This window comes from Hypomesus nipponensis, chromosome 18, assembly GCF_054491055.1.
Source record: "Hypomesus nipponensis isolate SF chromosome 18, ASM5449105v1, whole genome shotgun sequence".
In the NCBI taxonomy this organism is placed as follows: domain Eukaryota; kingdom Metazoa; phylum Chordata; class Actinopteri; order Osmeriformes; family Osmeridae; genus Hypomesus; species Hypomesus nipponensis.
In genome coordinates, this window is record NC_140378.1 from 14,445,800 (window position 1) to 14,468,623 (window position 22,824).

Sequence of the window (22,824 nt, forward strand, 5' to 3'; positions counted from 1 at the left end):
CAAAGTAATATTCGACTCGTCTTGTTACCTTTGTCTTCAGAGCACTGAGATTCCGTTTCAATGGCAGATTCATGGGATGGAAAACCTCTTTGTTGCTTTGTTTCACAGAGAGTAGCGTCATGTGTGTTACGGTCCGAGATCCCACCACTGTCAATGGCACTAGGGTTACTAACATCATTCCTCCATTGCCATTCTAAAGAGTCAAGTGGCACAGAATTTGATGCCGCACTTGGCTGGGCGCCAGAAGTCCCTTTTGTGCAATCAAGTCTGTAACGATCGTCCGCATTCTGTGGGTACTCTTTTGCTTGTATCATTGTAAGACTACCACTAATCAAGCTACCTTTGTCAGACAATGGATATCCCGGTCCACGTCGGGAAACCAGCATTCGACATTTTTTATTTGCACTACTCAGAGTTGAGGTTGATAGTAAGTAAGCGCCACCATCATTTTGGATCGTTGGTCCTCCTCTGCGTAATTGCGCATTGGCGTACTTCAAATTTCCATGTATTCTTGATCCATTGATAGGCGGCAAAATTATATTCTGAGAGATAGCAACTGTGTTAGCGCGTCTTGTTTTTTTAGAAAGCGTGAAATGCCGGGAACTATTGGTAAATTCAACAGGATTGGCTATTACTTTTGCCGCAGGTCGTAAGTTAGTTACTTTAGCACTCTCTGTGCATGAAGTGCTTGGCCAACGCTCTGTATCAATCCTTTGCACATTTAGTGCCACGCACTGCGTTACGTTTTCCCACTTCAACTTTCTATCTCTGTTCGCCTCAGTCAACGTCTGCTTCTCTTGGCGGACTCTATAAGTACTTTTCATAGTTCAACTGCGTTGCTGCTTCTAATGAAAACTTGCTCGTGGAGTAATCCGTATCTGATGCATTAGGAGCTCGACTCAAACCCTGCAGACTATTCTTTTATACCACATACATTCAAGACACCTCCCTCCTACACAAACTCTGCAGACCCTTCTCAGACAGAGATGTAACAGTATCCTTAACTGAGAGTCCCAATTAACCTGAGTGTGAATACCCAAAAGTCTGAGACTTCGTTGAACATTTAATAGAGGAATTAAAGACTGAGAAAGCCACGCATTCTGTGACACCACAAGAAGCTTTTTAGAACATTGTAAAATCATGCTGGGGTCACATGGGTAATCAGGTTTGGCACAAACTTGTGGAGTCCATCCATGCATGGCTCATTAAAGCAAAAAAGGGGACATAGAAGTACCAATAGAATTAAGATAGATGATAGGATCATACTAAAATATTTGGAAAGTCATGTCAATTTTGGGACTCATCTTTTCACTCAGATTGTGAACATTATATTATCATTTGTAATGAAATATGTGTAGTAGATTCTAAACAAATGCTAAATAGAAGTAACTTGACTCGTGGTCTCAGGCTTTTGGACTGTACTGTATATTGCTGAACACAATGTTCAGTCTAAAATAAATACGTCTCATTTGATCTGTGCCATTTTATTTCTCTTTAAACAGACATCCATGTTTTTGTAATTGATGTGAATGAAAGTTATAATACTTATTTATGTTAATAATTCAAAATGTTGTAGTGAACTCATTAACAGTGCTTGTTCTTATGGAAGTACAAAAAGTATACAAAACATTGTATTCTGAGTATATATTTAAATTATTCCATCATGTATATCTAGTACATGCACTTCCCCCAAAATAAACAGACAACTGATTTAGTGTGATGTTATGTGAGTGGTTCAATTAAACAGCTGGCTGGTGCACTACCAGATGACTTTCAGGTTGTCAACATCTGTAGAGAGGTCAGTTTTGGAGGGGTAAACAACCTTGAGGTTTCCGTCAGGGTCCACGGTGCGAACCTGTTGGATGGTAAGCTCGCTTGAGGTTATCCCATCAGACGCAGAGTCGGGGGCTGCGTCACACTCCCCTTCTGAGCCAGCTTCCTCCCTGTGCTCTGAGGTAAACTTGTTCAACTCCGCCATTTTCTAGGAGAAGCAGAGAATAACTTATAAAACATACTAGCCATTATTCTGGAGGGATTGTGGAGGGATACACATGGATAGGTTATTTTGAGATCCACTTTCAAGACTGTCACACTCACGTTTCTTGACAAGCTAAAATATTCAGCGGTGGATATGTGATCGGTCAGTGAGATTGTGGTTATATAGGACAAGCAGCCCAGAGCAGGAAGCACTATGTTAGTGCTGTGAATCTAACCCCAAGTTTGACCTTTCAAGTCACATTTCACTTTAGGACCTTCTAAATGTAACTTCAATGTCAACTACAATTCAACAGCAGTTAAAATGGAAATGAAATTTGTTTTGAGGTAAAAATGACCACAATACTTTACCTCTAAAATTCGATTTTATTTTCCCTGACCACTGTTTTAATCCAAAACACAACCCAAATCTCTCTGAAAGAGAAGGTCTGCCAAGTTATGGTCAATAAGGTTGCTGTTACATGCGCTGTGAGTTTTTGATAGTGACATTGTACACTGCTGGGGGCCAGTCACCTTGGGACAATGAGCTCACTTGTTCCACTGAGTGACCAGAGGCAACAGGCTTCACATGTCAAAGGAGCATGACACCCTGAGAGCATAGCTGCTCACGTGCTTATGAATGTAATGTGAATACATGAGGACCAAGTGTTTTGTTGCTCAAAACTACATATACACTGATGATAGAAATGTGATTTAGAATGATGCTCTGTTTTAACGGACCATTTTGAATAAAGGAAAACATAAAAAACAACAACATGGTGTTAGTTACAGCACATGCCAGATAACTCAAACAGAGTAAGAGCTGGTCTTACCATAATGAGAGCATCCATGATGTCTTTACATGTCTGCAGGCTGGTAGAACTGGTCACCTCTAAAAACAGCTCTTTAGTCGTCTTCCTGATCTGAAATACATTTACAAAAGTACATGCTGGTAATAAATGACAGTGACAGAACACAATTATTCTCTTAACAGAAAATAGTTTTTGCACAGTTCTGTTTTGGTAATAGTCAAAATATACTGTAAGTTTTTAGAGAAAAAGTCAACTATTTAAAGGAAGTATGTTCATAGCTATGAAAGGATGATCCAGTGTGTATACTGAAGGTTTTACACTGCTGTGGGTATGCAATGTGTCAGATGTTTTGGGAGCACAAACAAAAGGAAACAACCATCTTGCATAGCTAGATACGGAAGCCACTTGCATCACTGAGTGTTACCTGAGTGTTGAGTATTGACCCGTGAAAAAGGTATCAGATTAGATTAAGATCTCCGTCTCTCCCTCACACATGCACACTACCTTGGTTTTTTCGCTGTTGGTGATTGGTGGGAATGAGATCACATGACCTTCTGCGTCTACCAGACATGGGTAGAGTTCTTTCCCATCAAGAAGCTGCAAGTACCTGAGGAACACAATATAACTTAACAACTGACAGAGCACCATTAGGGCATACATGTTCCCACCCCAAGATTCCCAGTAGTGCAACTGAAATAACAGTAAAGGTAGAGTTACAAAGCTACAAGCAACTCCAGTCCGATAACACCATGTCAGTACATGTCAACATATCCTTCATGAGACAGTGTACAAGTGGTTTGACAAGACATTACATTTATGGTTTGTCTACTTTTTAACTTGCAGGAGTAAGAGTTCAACCTAAAGCAGGCACACTCACAATCAATAGAAACATGTATTTGGCAACCCTTGCCGTTTCTGTTTGGTTAAAGTGGTTTTATCTTTCTCAAAGTGAAACTGCAACAAGGAACTAGTATGCAGCCTGTCACATCATTAGGATTCCTCCGTAAGGAGGAAACCTATTGTTATTGGTGGTTTTATTATTTGTAATTCTTGTACCATGGGAGTCAATGGCAGCCCCTAGACCCCATCGACAACTTTTTGTGAAATTTGGCACACTCATTAAGGACAGTTTCTTCTATACCTACACCAAGTTTCATGTCTCCCATTAGACCACTCTAGCGCCACCAATGGGTCAAAGTTGGACTTGTGTTTACACACGCAACTTTTGAACCGTATGACTAATTTTCAAAAATGAGGTACCATTGGATTCCCTGGATCAAGCCGAGTTCAACGCACACCATGGCGTTAATTTCCGGTTATATAGATTTCCCGCCATTTCCGGTTTTATCAAAAACCTTTGAAAGCCTACTCCTCCTACAATTTTTGTCATATATTCTTCAAAATCACCAGAGATGATCTTCAAACCAAGCCTCACAAAAGTTATCAAAGGAATTTTGATCCTCATAACCGTCTGTCCGGTACAGCCAATCAAATTCATCAGAAAAGCCGCCAAACAGGATGTGAAGTCATGTCTCAGCAAATCTTTGAGATATCAACACTAAACTGGGTAGATCGGAGGAAGACACTACAACATATTACCATGTGCAAAGGCAAATTCATATCTCTAAAAATGATTGATATAAATCAAATTGAACTTATCGCTAACGCTAAAATAATGCTTTGCACATCAGCCAGTCAAAAACTGATACTCTGATTCAATCACAAGTTCATATGAAGACTCTTGAGAATGTTCATAACACAAATCTGTGAAAAAGTTGACTGTAAGATGAAAGGTCGATTTTTGGTGAATATTTGAAACATGCTTGCTTGGCTAATTTCTAGGCAAATTTCCAATGAATGTCTCCCCTGCTCCTCCCCGCGCGTGCTCCAAAATCTCACACACACTCAGCCTTCCCTTGACACACGCGCGGCCAAGACGCACACGCAACATTTCAGGAGAGTGTGGGCTGACCAACCCCCACTCATTCCTTGGTCTTTAGCAAAGGCCCATGTGGCTCTTGATGGTATTGCATTTCCGATTTTGTATGCAATGGTAAAAAGGTCTCAAATCCTGAAACATTGATAGTATAGACCAAGAGTAAATACCACACCTCAAATGGCCCACCATTACCCATAGGTGGCGCTATAGGCCACGCCCAAAAGCACAAAGATACAAGGCTTTCTGGAATGGATAGGTTCACCAAGCCCCCTCCCTTCACGTATTGGCTTGAAAAAAGGCCCATGTGGATCTTGATGGTATTGCATTTCCGATTTTGTATGCAATGGTAAAAAGGTCTCAAAATCCTGAAACATAGATAGTATAGGCAAAGAAACAGTTTAACAAAAAGCCCATGTGGATCTTGTTGGTATTGCTTTTCCGATTTTGTATACAATGGTAAAAAGTTATAAAAATCCTGAAACATTGATAGTATAGACCAAGAGTAACTACCACACCACAAATGGCCCACTATTACCCATAGGTCTTCCCTTGACACACGCGCGGGCTTGGCAAGACGCACACGCAACATTTCAGGAGAGTGTGGGCTTACCAAGCCCCCACTCATTCCTTGGTCTTTTGCAAAGGCCTTGTGGATCTTGATGGTATTGCATTTCAGATTTTGTTTGCCATGGTAAAAAGTTCTCCAAATCCTGAAACATTGATAGTAAAGGCCAACAGTAACAACAACACTTTAACAAAAGCCCATGTGGATATTGTTGGTATATTTTTCCGATTTTGTATGCAATGGTAAAAAGTTAAAAACATCCTGAAACATTGATAGTATAGGCCAAGAGTAACTACCACACCACAAATGGCCCACCATTACCAATAGGTGTCGCTACAGGCCACGCCTTAAAGCACAAAGCACTTCACTTCTTGTGAAGATTAAAGCACTTCACTTCTTGGCTTGAAATAAAGGCCCTTGTGGATCTTGATGTTATTGCATTTCAGATTTGGTATCCCATTGGAAATTCTGCAGCATTGATTTTTCTATACAGTTACAATTTGTCAAGAATATACATTTTTCAATGGTTCGCAATGCTTTACATGTAAGCCAGTCAAACAAGTTCATATGAAGACTCTTGAGAATGTTTAGTACACAAATCTGAGAAAAAGTTGACTCTAAGATGAAAGGTCGATTTTTGGTGAATCTTTGAAACATGCATGCTTGGCTAATTTCTAGGGAAATTTACAATGAAATGTGTCCCCTGCTCCTCCCCGCGCATGCTCCAAATTCTCACACACTCATTCTTCCCTTGACACGCGCGGGCTTGGCAAGACATACACGCAACATATCAGGACTGTGTGGGCTGACCAAGCCCCAACTCATTCCTTGAATATCAGCATAGGCCCTTGAGGACCTTGGTGTCATTGCATTTCCTACTTTGTATGCAATAGTAAAAAGGTCTCCAAATCCTGACACATTGACAGTACAGGCCAAGAGTAACTACCACACTTTACCCAAAGCCCATGTGGATCCTGTTGGTATTGCATTTTCGATTTTATATGCAGTGGTAAAAAGTTTTTAAAATCCTGAAACATTAATAGTATAGGCCAAGAGTAACTACCACACCACAAATGGCCCACCATTACCCATAGGTGGCGCTACAGGCCACGCCTTAATGCATAAAGATACAAGGCTTTCTGGAATGGATAAGCTCACCAAGCCCCCTTCCTTCACTTACTGGCTTGAAATAAAGGCCCTTGTGGATCTTGATGGTATTGCATTTCAGATTTGGTATGCCATTGGTAATTCTGCAGCATACATTCTTCTATACAGTTACAATTTGTCAAGTATAAACATTGTTCAATGGTTTGCAGTGTTTGGAGGAATCCGCCATTACTGCTTGCAGTTATATTTCTCAATTTAAATTCTTACCCTACACCCTGTTTGCAAAGAGCATAGAGAAAACAACAAAAATGTAGATATGTAGATTTCAACAGGAAAAATATACAGTTTACCACCTCAACCACAAGTTGAGGTAAAACTGAAACCATTTGTAAACATTCAACTACAAAACTAGGCCTTTCTTTTGTCAGTCTTCTAGCGCCCTCGTGTGTCAGGAAATGCGTTGACACAACTTCCCAAAGTGTTGTATGTCTGTGCCAAACATTTCCTCAACTTGAGCCAACACAAAGCTGGCCTTGCTGAAATTAAATTCTGGATCATTACTAAATCTCCTTGGTCAAGCTACAAACCTTGGACAAGTAAGTTCTAACGCTATATCATTTTGTTGCTTTACTGTATATGGATGGTTACCTAGCTTGCTACCCTTAGAATGTGGCTGTAACATTAGCTCTGCAGCTAACAGCTGAGTTACTGTTGATAACGTAAAGATAAATGGCATCAAGTGTGTGTGAGAATACAAACGCCGTAACGCCAGTGTTGTACACTTCTTTGTTATTTGGATAACAGTTATGCTGTTGGTGTTATGGCGTGCGCGATATCCGCCTTTCCCCTCATTGAAATTATTATGAGTGTGCACCTCTGCAAACCAGGGTGATCAGATGAGAATGGGCAAATTCGAAGCATTTTACAGGAAGGGGTTACGAGCCAGCTGAGTTACTGTCGCTAATGTAAAGGTAGATGGCATTAAGTGTGTGTGTGAATACAAACGCTGTAACGCCAGTGTTGTACACTTCTTTGTTATTTGGATAACCGTTCTGCTGTTGGTGTTATGGCTCGCGATATCCGCCTTTCTCCACATTGAAATGAATGAGTGTGCACCTCTGCAAACCAGGGTGATCAGAAGAGAATGGCTAAATTCGAGGCATCTTACAGCAACGGGGCCTACGAGCCATAGCGATACATCCGTTGTAAACATTAGCACATGTTGCCGCCCCTCTCCTCCTCATTAGCATTTAAAGCTACAGACACAGAAACAGCGCGTTCTGAGGAAAGCTGATTGTGGGACTACTTGTAGTGGCTATAATTCTGCACCATGGCTGAATTTCGGGAAAGAGACTTCAGATACAGTATTAGGGGACCACTAAGGCCTATATAAAATAATCCCAAAACAGCATGTCATGACACCTTTAAGCATTTCCCAAACATGCTCGTAAGGAGTAGGCTAATCTATGTGCTTTGAAGAGCTACTCTAATTTTCAAGAGACACTTTAGCTACTATGTCTTAGGGAATGGCCCGTAAAACTAAGATTTGTCGTACGATGGATTCTACGATCAATTTAGGCTTACAACGCTTTCGGGAAACGCAGCCCAGATCATTATCAGAGAAGTGCAATTTTATTCATGCCATACCCTGATAAAAAAAAAAACTGTTCCTTTAATTGTTTTGAGCTATCTGTTCCAATACTTTTGCCCACATGACAAATGGGTGGCTTCGAACAAAAGGTGTCATTTTCTAAATTGTGCATCAGATCCAGATGTAAATACCTGGAAATAAAAGCTGAAATGTTGTTCTCACATTCATCGTTGATGTTAAGCCCAAATGTTTTCAGTCTACAGCAAAAATAAAGGAAATTGCACTGTATGTATAGCATTACACTAAATGCTCAAGTATGCCTGTATCTGTGTCTAATAATCTGTATATAAAGTCTTACCCTTAAATGTTCTGTCTGCACTCTACCAGTCATTTTATTTCTTGTTTTGGCTCTACCTCTTCCTTTTTGGCATGTGCCTGTGTGGGAAAGTTAGGTGTATTTTGAGCTCCTCAGAATCTTCATCTTAGTCTTTAAAAGCAATTGAATACATATGTTTTTCTATTATTCTAAGTAAGTCGCATTATCTTAATAGTATGGTTGATAATTTTATTTGTTGCCTGTACCATCAGATAAGTGTAGGCCTACCTCCCTCCAAATAAACTAACACCAAATCAACTACGATATTATAATCATGTTAATCTTGTCTTAAATTACAGTTTGCTTATATCCGACCAAAATGAGAAACTCTCATGTTGAGAAGGAGATATGACAGGCAGAAAACACCTACTGCATGTCTATCACATAACACAAATGCATGTTACTGGGTTAACTTAATATACCAAGGATTTCAATCGACTATTAAAATAATCAGAATCTAATTGAATCTAGTATGGAAGCAGGGGGTCTGTCACAGAAAGCAAAATACCATTTAGCAAACTCAAACTCAGCATGACACAGACACAGCCAAAATGGCCTTGCAGATACTTAAAACTTGGTACATATGGTAAATCACTTTATTACTGAAACTAAAACGAAATTGACAAAACATTGAGTTATTGCACAAAGAAAATACATGAGGTGAACCAGTGGCAATTTTAGACCCTTTTTAGGGATCTCAGCACCCATAAAAATAATAAAAATATTTTTGTTTATTATAATTTGATGCTGGTAGTTCATGAAGGGACATCCTTAGTTTTTTTATTCATTAAATATTTAGCATAATAATACATAAATGTATTAATTGTTTTTAATGTTAAATTGTTTTAATCAACAGATCCGATGACTGGGGGGGGGGGGGGGGTCGTGGCCGTGGCTAACACAACATTTTACCTGTGCTTCCCAACTTTAAAACTGTCTCTGGAACCAATCGTCACTCCTAATGCACCTCACAGCCAATCCGAAGCTTGGAAAGTGGGGAGAGGTTTACAGACCCATCTTACATCATCTAGTTAGAAACCATTTTGATCCTATATCAACAATTATGTTGATTGGATGTGTGTTAGCTTTACAGTAAGTGATACTTTTGACTTTAGTTCAACACAGGTAATCCTATTTGTTTAATAGTTTTTTATGATGTATACTATGCAAAAAAAAAAAAAAATGTTTGAAAGAACATGACATTGTTCACAAGAGCACAGATTCTACATAGACCTAGCCTCGTAATTTTGCTCTCAAAGTGCACCAGATTCATGCGTGTAACTTTAAAATGTAATAAATGTTCTTGCGGGGGACCATGCCACCGGACCCCCAAGAGGGTCGGGGGTTTGCTGTATCCTTCTCATCTTTTTTACCCCTGACCTGTTTGCATGCCTGTTATTAGCAAAGGGGTTTAGCACTTTTGCAAAGCACTGTATTCATGTCATATTCTCATTGGGTGCTGAGCACACCTAAAGGTCTGATCTTAGAATCGCCCCTGAGGTGAACCAAGAAATGTTTATTCTACCCAGTTACTTTGTTGCAACACCGACATGTGATTGTCGGTGCCCAAAAGTGTATAAAAATGCTCAACCAAACAATTTCATCATGTTCACGATCTGGTCTTTGAGACCTTGACATTTTGGTCACATCATACCGAATTATAGATTTTGCATTTGAATTGTCCTTTGGATATCAAGTAATGTTTTATCTTCAGCATTTTATTAGCATGATACATACAGTAATACACATGTCTGCTTGTTTGATTCTTTCTCTGTGGTCTATCAGGTTATGATGCCTTCTGGGCTCTCTCTTCCACATACAGCTGCATCTGGACAAACAAGAGTCATACATTCAAACATGATTATCCAGACAGAAGCCAGCTGAAGAACAGCTATACATGAAGTGTGTATTCCTTATTCCGCAGCATGTACTGTATTCTGAGGCTGACCTTTACGATGTCAGAGGTCATGGTCTTCAGGGGTATGAGTCTGGGCTCCTGCATGTGGACCTCCTGTTCATCAGCAACTATCCATGGGAAATCCTGCCCAGGAAAGATGATACAGTAATATTGACTACTGTCTAACTTTAACTACTGTAGACCAAATCAATTCAAACCAGTGAATTGCAATCAGCTGACCTTGATGACCTGTACCTTCTCCATGTTGCGTGTGGCAGCCTCTCTCGTATGAACTAGTACTGTAAACGTACAACCTGTCACATACAGAAAAGAGAAAAATCTAAAATTTTGCAGTGAACTGCTTTGTCTAAAAGTCCACTTTGTTTGCAAAGAGGACAACATGGGAAACACCTCAGTGTCTCCTACACACAGATGAACATGTTTTGTTTTATTTAAATTTGAATTATTTTACTGGACTTTGACCCTGTATCATACCTGGTGGGTTGTTATCCAAAACAGCATCACAAACACTAATCTTCAGGATCACTGCTCTCAGTAGCTGTTCCACATGTGACAGCAACGTTTCAGAGCTGTAAAACCAAAAGACACTGAGTTGTCATTTCTGACAGAATTGAATTGATAGAATATATTGAATTTACCGATAAAATGCACAGGTTCCATTTAAAACCATGGGAATATTTTCCCCTCGCAGTTTTAACAAACATACAATATTGATAGAGTAATTCATCCATAGTGCCTTGTAGTTTAACGTAACACCTGGAAGTTTATATGATGGCCTGTTAACCTTATTGACAGCAGAGGAGGCTGTGAAATCTCAAAGACAAATCTTTCTACTGGGTGATGCTCTTTGTCCATGATAACTACCACCACCTTCTCAGCATCATTCTGCAGAAAGAAGGTGGAAGAGAAAGTTAAATATTTACTATTGGTCAGTTCACATGAATATATAATAGTCAAGTTGTTGATTAAGTTAATTGCTTAGATGCTATTCTCCTTCTTAATTACCTTCTCAATTAGAGGCTTAACACAGTGGAGGGTATCCTGGATGTATCGGTTGAGCTCTGGGTGGCATGACATCTAGAAAATAATGTAACAACAATGAGTTGTGGTTTTATTCATTTTTAAATACATCAATGCTTACTTTTTGAACAGCTCCAGTGTTCATCTTACCTGTACTGGCACATTGTATTTTTTCCTCTTCTGGAATATTCCAGAGGGGTACACCTCTCGAACATAGAGGATGAGGTGAATAGCCACTTCCAAAAATTCACACAAAATGTCTGCGACCACTGCAAGAAAACAACAGATCATGTATTAACAGGCAGCACATTATTTTAATACGATTGGCTTGAAAACTACTTGCCCTTTCTGCAAAAACACAACACAGTTTCTACAGTTTGGTTCGTTAACAAGCGTTAGTACCAGACCAGTACTACTGTACTGTTGGTACTGCATGTTACTTGTTGAGGTCTAAAACACAGTTGGACACAGATATAAACTCATAAAAGGTGGTAAAGTAACTGTGTTTGACGCCGCCTTTTTGCACCTACCTTGTCCAAAGTTCAGGTCTTGCCTAGTGAGTGTTGTCATTTCCTCTTAAAAGAATGGTCAGCTAGCTCTACCCATAGATATATATATATATATATAAAGGCTTTACCTACTAGCTACTAGGTAGGCTAACTACAACAAATCAACAGTCGTGTTTAGCTAGCGTTAGCTAAAAAAGTGACAGTCAAATGTCCAGAAAGCGCGCATTACAAGCAGACAGTTAGTTAGTCATTTCAGATAGTAGACCATAAACCAGCTAATCTGTCAACTAAAAAACTACAGCGATAGATATTCGTAACATAATTTGCAATCAGTTTGTTTGTTCATCCTCCCTTCTTGTGGTCGTCGCTTTGAGATGACGTTAAATGCTCCGCTACAGGGAGTCGATTTTTTTAATGAAAATATTCCATTCCAAAACTCATTCATCATTCCAATGACGTTATGTTTAGCACATTTTATTGCACATGTGATGTAATGAGATGACATTTAAAATAAATGTACTGATCAGCACAACAAGGTCTGATCAACCAATGCTGATCAACCAATGCAATTTTCCATGCATCCTAACTGAATTTCTTGGCTGACCTTATTGAACCCTTGAACTATGCTCAAGGTCTTTTATATTGAGCAAGACCCATTCTGTCTTTAAGAGTCTTAAGTTCATGTGGGTTTGTTGCTGAACTATCTTATAAACACAGGTAAGCAGCAATTCTGTGAATCTATGTCGTTTCAAATACTTTTTTGTTGAACATTGATCAATCTTTATCTTTCCAAATGTAGCCAATGCTTGAAGTAAGTTGTATTTTGCAGTTAAAAACCCTGAGAGAAAAGCTAATTCTGACATGGATTCTGACGGTGCTAGTGTGCAGTACAATCGTTGGAACGAAGACAACATTAACCTCAATGTGGCAGCATCACCGTCTGGTACGATGGGGTGAGTGACACTTGTGTTCTGCAACACTGTCATCAGATCTGTGGAAGATTTAGTTAACTCACTAGATAAATAATAATTGTATCCTTACTGTCCCATCCTTGGTTTCAATAACAGTGTTTTATTATGCTCTTCTAAAGGGTCTTCTACAGAGTGTGTACTGGCACTGTGGGAATAGCTGTGAAGGTGGCAGGAGCTTTGGCTGCACTGGTGTCTGTTTACATTATTGGATACGTCACAGGATACTATGTTCACAGATGTTGAGCAACTTACAAGAGTGCTTCCATCCTCAGATGTGGATACCATATGTTGATTTTGATTGATCATTACAATGACCAAACAATGCTATGAATCAGGAACTCCAATACAACAATACAGTATACAGTAGATCTTACATGAGTCAGAAAATTATGTAATTAAATCATAATTGCAGTCTGTATGAATACCATTGACTGTCATTTTGTTTACTATATTTTATAAGAGAACACTGGGAACAATACAAATATACTGGGTTGAGTCCCTGTGATGTCCCAAATGATATCCTCAGTAGACTGAAATAAACCAATAGTCTTAACAGAAGTTGTCAGAAACCCTTTACTTACCATGTAAATGCACCTATTTTTTTATTTTTAGTAAACAGGTTAAATTCCTATCTCAATCATAAAAATGCTCAGTAAAGTCTTGAGGAATGGCTCATCAATTTGACAACATTTTATTGGTAGAAACCCAAGGCAGTCAATGTACCAACGTATTTTTTATTTATTTTTACTTCATAAGTCTCCATCATATACTATCTTTATGGTGGCAATGTCCTGTTCCTCTACATAACTCATACAATTAATTTGATCACTGCTGGAAAAGAGAGTTGAATTAACTGTTAAGACCCACTCTGATATTTTCTGATAAGTGTAATATTCCTCCTCATTGGAACAAAGTAATATTCGACTCGTCTTGTTACCTTTGTCTTCAGAGCACTGAGATTCCGTTTCAATGGCAGATTCATGGGATGGAAAACCTCTTTGTTGCTTTGTTTCACAGAGAGTAGCGTCATGTGTGTTACGGTCCGAGATCCCACCACTGTCAATGGCACTAGGGTTACTAACATCATTCCTCCATTGCCATTCTAAAGAGTCAAGTGGCACAGAATTTGATGCCGCACTTGGCTGGGCGCCAGAAGTCCCTTTTGTGCAATCAAGTCTGTAACGATCGTCCGCATTCTGTGGGTACTCTTTTGCTTGTATCATTGTAAGACTACCACTAATCAAGCTACCTTTGTCAGACAATGGATATCCCGGTCCACGTCGGGAAACCAGCATTCGACATTTTTTATTTGCACTACTCAGAGTTGAGGTTGATAGTAAGTAAGCGCCACCATCATTTTGGATCGTTGGTCCTCCTCTGCGTAATTGCGCATTGGCGTACTTCAAATTTCCATGTATTCTTGATCCATTGATAGGCGGCAAAATTATATTCTGAGAGATAGCAACTGTGTTAGCGCGTCTTGTTTTTTTAGAAAGCGTGAAATGCCGGGAACTATTGGTAAATTCAACAGGATTGGCTATTACTTTTGCCGCAGGTCGTAAGTTAGTTACTTTAGCACTCTCTGTGCATGAAGTGCTTGGCCAACGCTCTGTATCAATCCTTTGCACATTTAGTGCCACGCACTGCGTTACGTTTTCCCACTTCAACTTTCTATCTCTGTTCGCCTCAGTCAACGTCTGCTTCTCTTGGCGGACTCTATAAGTACTTTTCATAGTTCAACTGCGTTGCTGCTTCTAATGAAAACTTGCTCGTGGAGTAATCCGTATCTGATGCATTAGGAGCTCGACTCAAACCCTGCAGACTATTCTTTTATACCACATACATTCAAGACACCTCCCTCCTACACAAACTCTGCAGACCCTTCTCAGACAGAGATGTAACAGTATCCTTAACTGAGAGTCCCAATTAACCTGAGTGTGAATACCCAAAAGTCTGAGACTTCGTTGAACATTTAATAGAGGAATTAAAGACTGAGAAAGCCACGCATTCTGTGACACCACAAGAAGCTTTTTAGAACATTGTAAAATCATGCTGGGGTCACATGGGTAATCAGGTTTGGCACAAACTTGTGGAGTCCATCCATGCATGGCTCATTAAAGCAAAAAAGGGGACATAGAAGTACCAATAGAATTAAGATAGATGATAGGATCATACTAAAATATTTGGAAAGTCATGTCAATTTTGGGACTCATCTTTTCACTCAGATTGTGAACATTATATTATCATTTGTAATGAAATATGTGTAGTAGATTCTAAACAAATGCTAAATAGAAGTAACTTGACTCGTGGTCTCAGGCTTTTGGACTGTACTGTATATTGCTGAACACAATGTTCAGTCTAAAATAAATACGTCTCATTTGATCTGTGCCATTTTATTTCTCTTTAAACAGACATCCATGTTTTTGTAATTGATGTGAATGAAAGTTATAATACTTATTTATGTTAATAATTCAAAATGTTGTAGTGAACTCATTAACAGTGCTTGTTCTTATGGAAGTACAAAAAGTATACAAAACATTGTATTCTGAGTATATATTTAAATTATTCCATCATGTATATCTAGTACATGCACTTCCCCCAAAATAAACAGACAACTGATTTAGTGTGATGTTATGTGAGTGGTTCAATTAAACAGCTGGCTGGTGCACTACCAGATGACTTTCAGGTTGTCAACATCTGTAGAGAGGTCAGTTTTGGAGGGGTAAACAACCTTGAGGTTTCCGTCAGGGTCCACGGTGCGAACCTGTTGGATGGTAAGCTCGCTTGAGGTTATCCCATCAGACGCAGAGTCGGGGGCTGCGTCACACTCCCCTTCTGAGCCAGCTTCCTCCCTGTGCTCTGAGGTAAACTTGTTCAACTCCGCCATTTTCTAGGAGAAGCAGAGAATAACTTATAAAACATACTAGCCATTATTCTGGAGGGATTGTGGAGGGATACACATGGATAGGTTATTTTGAGATCCACTTTCAAGACTGTCACACTCACGTTTCTTGACAAGCTAAAATATTCAGCGGTGGATATGTGATCGGTCAGTGAGATTGTGGTTATATAGGACAAGCAGCCCAGAGCAGGAAGCACTATGTTAGTGCTGTGAATCTAACCCCAAGTTTGACCTTTCAAGTCACATTTCACTTTAGGACCTTCTAAATGTAACTTCAATGTCAACTACAATTCAACAGCAGTTAAAATGGAAATGAAATTTGTTTTGAGGTAAAAATGACCACAATACTTTACCTCTAAAATTCGATTTTATTTTCCCTGACCACTGTTTTAATCCAAAACACAACCCAAATCTCTCTGAAAGAGAAGGTCTGCCAAGTTATGGTCAATAAGGTTGCTGTTACATGCGCTGTGAGTTTTTGATAGTGACATTGTACACTGCTGGGGGCCAGTCACCTTGGGACAATGAGCTCACTTGTTCCACTGAGTGACCAGAGGCAACAGGCTTCACATGTCAAAGGAGCATGACACCCTGAGAGCATAGCTGCTCACGTGCTTATGAATGTAATGTGAATACATGAGGACCAAGTGTTTTGTTGCTCAAAACTACATATACACTGATGATAGAAATGTGATTTAGAATGATGCTCTGTTTTAACGGACCATTTTGAATAAAGGAAAACATAAAAAACAACAACATGGTGTTAGTTACAGCACATGCCAGATAACTCAAACAGAGTAAGAGCTGGTCTTACCATAATGAGAGCATCCATGATGTCTTTACATGTCTGCAGGCTGGTAGAACTGGTCACCTCTAAAAACAGCTCTTTAGTCGTCTTCCTGATCTGAAATACATTTACAAAAGTACATGCTGGTAATAAATGACAGTGACAGAACACAATTATTCTCTTAACAGAAAATAGTTTTTGCACAGTTCTGTTTTGGTAATAGTCAAAATATACTGTAAGTTTTTAGAGAAAAAGTCAACTATTTAAAGGAAGTATGTTCATAGCTATGAAAGGATGATCCAGTGTGTATACTGAAGGTTTTACACTGCTGTGGGTATGCAATGTGTCAGATGTTTTGGGAGCACAAACAAAAGGAAACAACCATCTTGCATAGCTAGATACGGAAGCCACTTGCATCACTGAGTGTTACCTGAGTGTTGAGTATTGACCCGTGAAAAAGGTATCAGATTAGATTAAGATCTCCGTCTCTCCCTCACACATGCACACTACCTTGGTTTTTTCGCTGTTGGTGATTGGTGGGAATGAGATCACATGACCTTCTGCGTCTACCAGACATGGGTAGAGTTCTTTCCCATCAAGAAGCTGCAAGTACCTGAGGAACACAATATAACTTAACAACTGACAGAGCACCATTAGGGCATACATGTTCCCACCCCAAGATTCCCAGTAGTGCAACTGAAATAACAGTAAAGGTAGAGTTACAAAGCTACAAGCAACTCCAGTCCGATAACACCATGTCAGTACATGTCAACATATCCTTCATGAGACAGTGTACAAGTGGTTTGACAAGACATTACATTTATGGTTTGTCTACTTTTTAACTTGCAGGAGTAAGAGTTCAACCTAAAGCAGGCACACTCACAATCAATAGAAACATGTATTTGGCAACCCTTGCCGTTTCTGTTTGGTTAAAGTGGTTTTATCTTTCTCAAAGTGAAACTGCAACAAGGAACTAGTATGCAGCCTGTCACATCATTAGGATTCCTCCGTAAGGAGGAAACCTATTGTTATTGGTGGTTTTATTATTTGTAATTCTTGTACCATGGGAGTCAATGGCAGCCCCTAGACCCCATCGACAACTTTTTGTGAAATTTGGCACACTCATTAAGGACAGTTTCTTCTATACCTACACCAAGTTTCATGTCTCCCATTAGACCACTCTAGCGCCACCAATGGGTCAAAGTTGGACTTGTGTTTACACACGCAACTTTTGAACCGTATGACTAATTTTCAAAAATGAGGTACCATTGGATTCCCTGGATCAAGCCGAGTTCAACGCACACCATGGCGTTAATTTCCGGTTATATAGATTTCCCGCCATTTCCGGTTTTATCAAAAACCTTTGAAAGCCTACTCCTCCTACAATTTTTGTCATATATTCTTCAAAATCACCAGAGATGATCTTCAAACCAAGCCTCACAAAAGTTATCAAAGGAATTTTGATCCTCATAACCGTCTGTCCGGTACAGCCAATCAAATTCATCAGAAAAGCCGCCAAACAGGATGTGAAGTCATGTCTCAGCAAATCTTTGAGATATCAACACTAAACTGGGTAGATCGGAGGAAGACACTACAACATATTACCATGTGCAAAGGCAAATTCATATCTCTAAAAATGATTGATATAAATCAAATTGAACTTATCGCTAACGCTAAAATAATGCTTTGCACATCAGCCAGTCAAAAACTGATACTCTGATTCAATCACAAGTTCATATGAAGACTCTTGAGAATGTTCATAACACAAATCTGTGAAAAAGTTGACTGTAAGATGAAAGGTCGATTTTTGGTGAATATTTGAAACATGCTTGCTTGGCTAATTTCTAGGCAAATTTCCAATGAATGTCTCCCCTGCTCCTCCCCGCGCGTGCTCCAAAATCTCACACACACTCAGCCTTCCCTTGACACACGCGCGGCCAAGACGCACACGCAACATTTCAGGAGAGTGTGGGCTGACCAACCCCCACTCATTCCTTGGTCTTTAGCAAAGGCCCATGTGGCTCTTGATGGTATTGCATTTCCGATTTTGTATGCAATGGTAAAAAGGTCTCAAATCCTGAAACATTGATAGTATAGACCAAGAGTAAATACCACACCTCAAATGGCCCACCATTACCCATAGGTGGCGCTATAGGCCACGCCCAAAAGCACAAAGATACAAGGCTTTCTGGAATGGATAGGTTCACCAAGCCCCCTCCCTTCACGTATTGGCTTGAAAAAAGGCCCATGTGGATCTTGATGGTATTGCATTTCCGATTTTGTATGCAATGGTAAAAAGGTCTCAAAATCCTGAAACATAGATAGTATAGGCAAAGAAACAGTTTAACAAAAAGCCCATGTGGATCTTGTTGGTATTGCTTTTCCGATTTTGTATACAATGGTAAAAAGTTATAAAAATCCTGAAACATTGATAGTATAGACCAAGAGTAACTACCACACCACAAATGGCCCACTATTACCCATAGGTCTTCCCTTGACACACGCGCGGGCTTGGCAAGACGCACACGCAACATTTCAGGAGAGTGTGGGCTTACCAAGCCCCCACTCATTCCTTGGTCTTTTGCAAAGGCCTTGTGGATCTTGATGGTATTGCATTTCAGATTTTGTTTGCCATGGTAAAAAGTTCTCCAAATCCTGAAACATTGATAGTAAAGGCCAACAGTAACAACAACACTTTAACAAAAGCCCATGTGGATATTGTTGGTATATTTTTCCGATTTTGTATGCAATGGTAAAAAGTTAAAAACATCCTGAAACATTGATAGTATAGGCCAAGAGTAACTACCACACCACAAATGGCCCACCATTACCAATAGGTGTCGCTACAGGCCACGCCTTAAAGCACAAAGCACTTCACTTCTTGTGAAGATTAAAGCACTTCACTTCTTGGCTTGAAATAAAGGCCCTTGTGGATCTTGATGTTATTGCATTTCAGATTTGGTATCCCATTGGAAATTCTGCAGCATTGATTTTTCTATACAGTTACAATTTGTCAAGAATATACATTTTTCAATGGTTCGCAATGCTTTACATGTAAGCCAGTCAAACAAGTTCATATGAAGACTCTTGAGAATGTTTAGTACACAAATCTGAGAAAAAGTTGACTCTAAGATGAAAGGTCGATTTTTGGTGAATCTTTGAAACATGCATGCTTGGCTAATTTCTAGGGAAATTTACAATGAAATGTGTCCCCTGCTCCTCCCCGCGCATGCTCCAAATTCTCACACACTCATTCTTCCCTTGACACGCGCGGGCTTGGCAAGACATACACGCAACATATCAGGACTGTGTGGGCTGACCAAGCCCCAACTCATTCCTTGAATATCAGCATAGGCCCTTGAGGACCTTGGTGTCATTGCATTTCCTACTTTGTATGCAATAGTAAAAAGGTCTCCAAATCCTGACACATTGACAGTACAGGCCAAGAGTAACTACCACACTTTACCCAAAGCCCATGTGGATCCTGTTGGTATTGCATTTTCGATTTTATATGCAGTGGTAAAAAGTTTTTAAAATCCTGAAACATTAATAGTATAGGCCAAGAGTAACTACCACACCACAAATGGCCCACCATTACCCATAGGTGGCGCTACAGGCCACGCCTTAATGCATAAAGATACAAGGCTTTCTGGAATGGATAAGCTCACCAAGCCCCCTTCCTTCACTTACTGGCTTGAAATAAAGGCCCTTGTGGATCTTGATGGTATTGCATTTCAGATTTGGTATGCCATTGGTAATTCTGCAGCATACATTCTTCTATACAGTTACAATTTGTCAAGTATAAACATTGTTCAATGGTTTGCAGTGTTTGGAGGAATCCGCCATTACTGCTTGCAGTTATATTTCTCAATTTAAATTCTTACCCTACACCCTGTTTGCAAAGAGCATAGAGAAAACAACACAAATGTAGATATGTAGATTTCAACAGGAAAAATATACAGTTTACCACCTCAACCACAAGTTGAGGTAAAACTGAAACCATTTGTAAACATTCAACTACAAAACTAGGCCTTTCTTTTGTCAGTCTTCTAGCGCCCTCGTGTGTCATGAAACAAACTCAACAACCAAGCACACTGAACAAAGGGAATACTTGATTGAACAATAACTCAACTATGCAAGAAACCAAACCCAAGAAGCTATATAAATGGAAAGCAAAACAATGGAAATGTTTTGGGAATTACTCGTTCTAAAATCCCAAAAGGCACACATACTTTCTTAACAATTGACATGTGTATTGTTTTCTACAAAAATGCAAACATCTGCTATCCTAAGTTATATAGACAAAAAGCATGTGGTGATTGCTCACTTGTGGAGGCCAGAAACATTCTGCCTCTTCTTCTGTTTCCTCTGGTCGTCTGCCTCCAGCTGCAGCTGCTTCATCAGGTCCACAGCAGTCATCTCTTTACGACTTAGAGGGATGATCTTACCCACACACACAATTCAACAACAAAATATTGTAATCAAAAATCTTTTGAGAAATATGAACGCAATGAAAAGCCAAGCTGTTAAAAAGATTCAACTTGACATTAACTTATTGTCTTAATGTTGCAGTAAAGATGCGTGGGGTGAATGTCATGAATATTTGATTTTTTTGAAGACATTTACCACCCGATCTAAAATGCTATTAATAAGAGACTGTCAGCTCAAAGTTTGAATCATATTCAACATGTAGCCACTTATCCTTAAATACTTATATGTATTCATTATTTGTATGAATTACAAAGTACTGTATGAAATAAGTTGGGTATTCTTTTGGCAAACTTTTCTGATACCTTTAACTGGGCCGGTGGTCTGGCATCATAGACAAGAGGTCCCTTGAGTAACTGCACGTCATGAGTCGCAATGGTTGCGGTGGTCCTTTTGCCACATATGTCATCATGTAGTTTGGTCTGTCAAAAAACAGATTAGGGAAAGGTATTTTAAAGAGGTGTCTTTTTGAAACTTTTGCTGTGTTGCAATTTGTGTGTCTGGTTAGGGTTGAGAACAGTGAAGCAAAACAAGAAGCTACATTTATGTTACCTCACCTGAGCAACTAGAAACCTCTTGAGGGCATTCCCTGACTTCAAGTTCATGCCTTTGACCACACAGCACACCAAGTACGGCCGCACATCTTTCACCTCAGATGTCACTGTCACTGTAAGTGCTGTGGGGCTTTCAGAAACATGAAGAATCTTCACCACCATCTGGTTCATCTCATCCACCTCCTCTTCCTCTGCATTCTTTTTCTTCTTGTGCTGCTTTTTCTTCTTGTCAGCTACCCGGCCACTCTCTGCCTTATCACCTTCTTCCTGCTGCTTGCCTTTTCCTTTCCCTCTTCCTCCGGCTCTCAGATAATCCAGAATAGACTTAGTCTGACAACCGTTGACCATCTTTTCCAGACGCTTGTCTTTCAGTTTATTACCTTTGAAGTTGATCTCCTTCAGTTTGGAGCAGTCTCCGAGGTCCGCAGGGATCTCAATTAGCTTATTATTGGATAGGTCTAAAACCTAAGGACAGATAGATCAAATACATTTAAAATACATTACTGGAGGTATGACGTATATGTAAATACTACGTACAAATAATATAAATATAATTTTAAACATCCAAGTTCAACTTGATATCTGGCCAGGGCCTAGTGCAGTATGCTTTCGGGATACCTTCAGTGCAGAGAGCTTGTGAACGTCTCCGCACAGCTCCTCAATACTGTTATCAGAGGCGATGATCGAGCTGAGGAGATCCAGTCGATCTGTGTAGAAGTCTGCTGGGAATCGAGTGATATCATTCTTGGAGATATTGATGGTGGAGAGTTTCGTGCAGCGACACAGTCCATCTGGCAGTGATGTGAGGTTGTTGCAACTCACGTTGAGTGTATTTAGATTGCTAAGGTGTGTTATTTCATCAGGCAGAACTTTCAGGTTATTGACAGAAACGTCAAGGACTTTCAATGACTTCAAATTTCCAATTGTTTTAGGAATGAATGAAAGCTTATTTCTACAGAGAATCAAGCTTTGGAGGTTAGTCAAATTTTTGATGTCTTCATGAATCTCTGTCAGACTCGGACATTGGATAATTTCGAGATAATTTAGGAGTGTGAGAGAATAGATTCTGGAACTCAGACCCCCATTTGATGATATTTTCTCATCTACAATTAAACCTTGCAATACAAGCTCACGTCTCTTCTCATTTGCTGCGTTCTCTATTTCAGCCCAATTATCCTGGTCGTCCATGCTGCAACACCAGACCCGGAAAGAAAGAAGAAAGAGAAGAAGTCATGCTGATGCAATAATTCAGCGCAACAAATACGCAGCTCAAAAGACTTACAACGCCAACGTGCGCACATATTGCGCAGT

At 39.7% G+C, this 22,824-nt stretch overlaps 4 protein-coding genes across 5 annotated transcripts; 1 reads left to right on the top strand and 3 right to left on the bottom strand.

The window, feature by feature from the left end:
• Positions 1 to 1,468: 1,468 nt before the first annotated feature.
• LOC146252311 (leucine-rich repeat-containing protein 47-like) lies at positions 1,469 to 3,449 on the bottom strand. The gene is made up of 3 exons (XM_084680596.1): positions 3,291 to 3,449; positions 2,808 to 2,897; positions 1,469 to 1,981 (listed from the first exon to the last, which is right to left on the bottom strand). The coding sequence occupies exons 1-3, from the start codon at positions 3,444 to 3,446 to the stop codon at positions 1,760 to 1,762; spliced, it is 468 nt and encodes a 155-aa protein (XP_084536722.1). The 5' UTR covers positions 3,447 to 3,449; the 3' UTR covers positions 1,469 to 1,759.
• Positions 3,450 to 10,061: 6,612 nt separating this feature from the next.
• On the bottom strand, positions 10,062 to 12,184 carry mad2l2 (mitotic arrest deficient 2 like 2). Its single transcript, XM_084681111.1, has 8 exons — positions 11,833 to 12,184; positions 11,453 to 11,571; positions 11,288 to 11,359; positions 11,067 to 11,167; positions 10,757 to 10,851; positions 10,502 to 10,575; positions 10,313 to 10,405; positions 10,062 to 10,192 (listed from the first exon to the last, which is right to left on the bottom strand). The coding sequence occupies exons 1-8, from the start codon at positions 11,870 to 11,872 to the stop codon at positions 10,151 to 10,153; spliced, it is 636 nt and encodes a 211-aa protein (XP_084537237.1). The 5' UTR covers positions 11,873 to 12,184; the 3' UTR covers positions 10,062 to 10,150.
• A 433-nt stretch (positions 12,185 to 12,617) lies between these two features.
• On the top strand, positions 12,618 to 13,655 carry smim1 (small integral membrane protein 1). Its single transcript, XM_084680931.1, has 2 exons — positions 12,618 to 12,764; positions 12,902 to 13,655. The coding sequence occupies exons 1-2, from the start codon at positions 12,673 to 12,675 to the stop codon at positions 13,023 to 13,025; spliced, it is 216 nt and encodes a 71-aa protein (XP_084537057.1). The 5' UTR covers positions 12,618 to 12,672; the 3' UTR covers positions 13,026 to 13,655.
• A 1,504-nt stretch (positions 13,656 to 15,159) lies between these two features.
• Positions 15,160 to 22,723, bottom strand: LOC146252314 (leucine-rich repeat-containing protein 47-like). Of its 2 annotated transcripts, XM_084681155.1 has the most exons (8): positions 22,132 to 22,723; positions 21,894 to 21,978; positions 21,517 to 21,815; positions 21,265 to 21,381; positions 20,799 to 20,914; positions 16,982 to 17,084; positions 16,499 to 16,588; positions 15,160 to 15,672 (listed from the first exon to the last, which is right to left on the bottom strand). In XM_084681155.1, the coding sequence occupies exons 1-8, from the start codon at positions 22,699 to 22,701 to the stop codon at positions 15,451 to 15,453; spliced, it is 1,602 nt and encodes a 533-aa protein (XP_084537281.1). In that variant the 5' UTR covers positions 22,702 to 22,723; the 3' UTR covers positions 15,160 to 15,450. The 2 variants fall into 2 exon arrangements, with proteins under 2 accessions (XP_084537281.1, XP_084537280.1); XM_084681154.1 differs by having other exon boundaries at positions 21,517 to 21,978.
• Between the last annotated feature and the right edge of the window lie 101 nt (positions 22,724 to 22,824).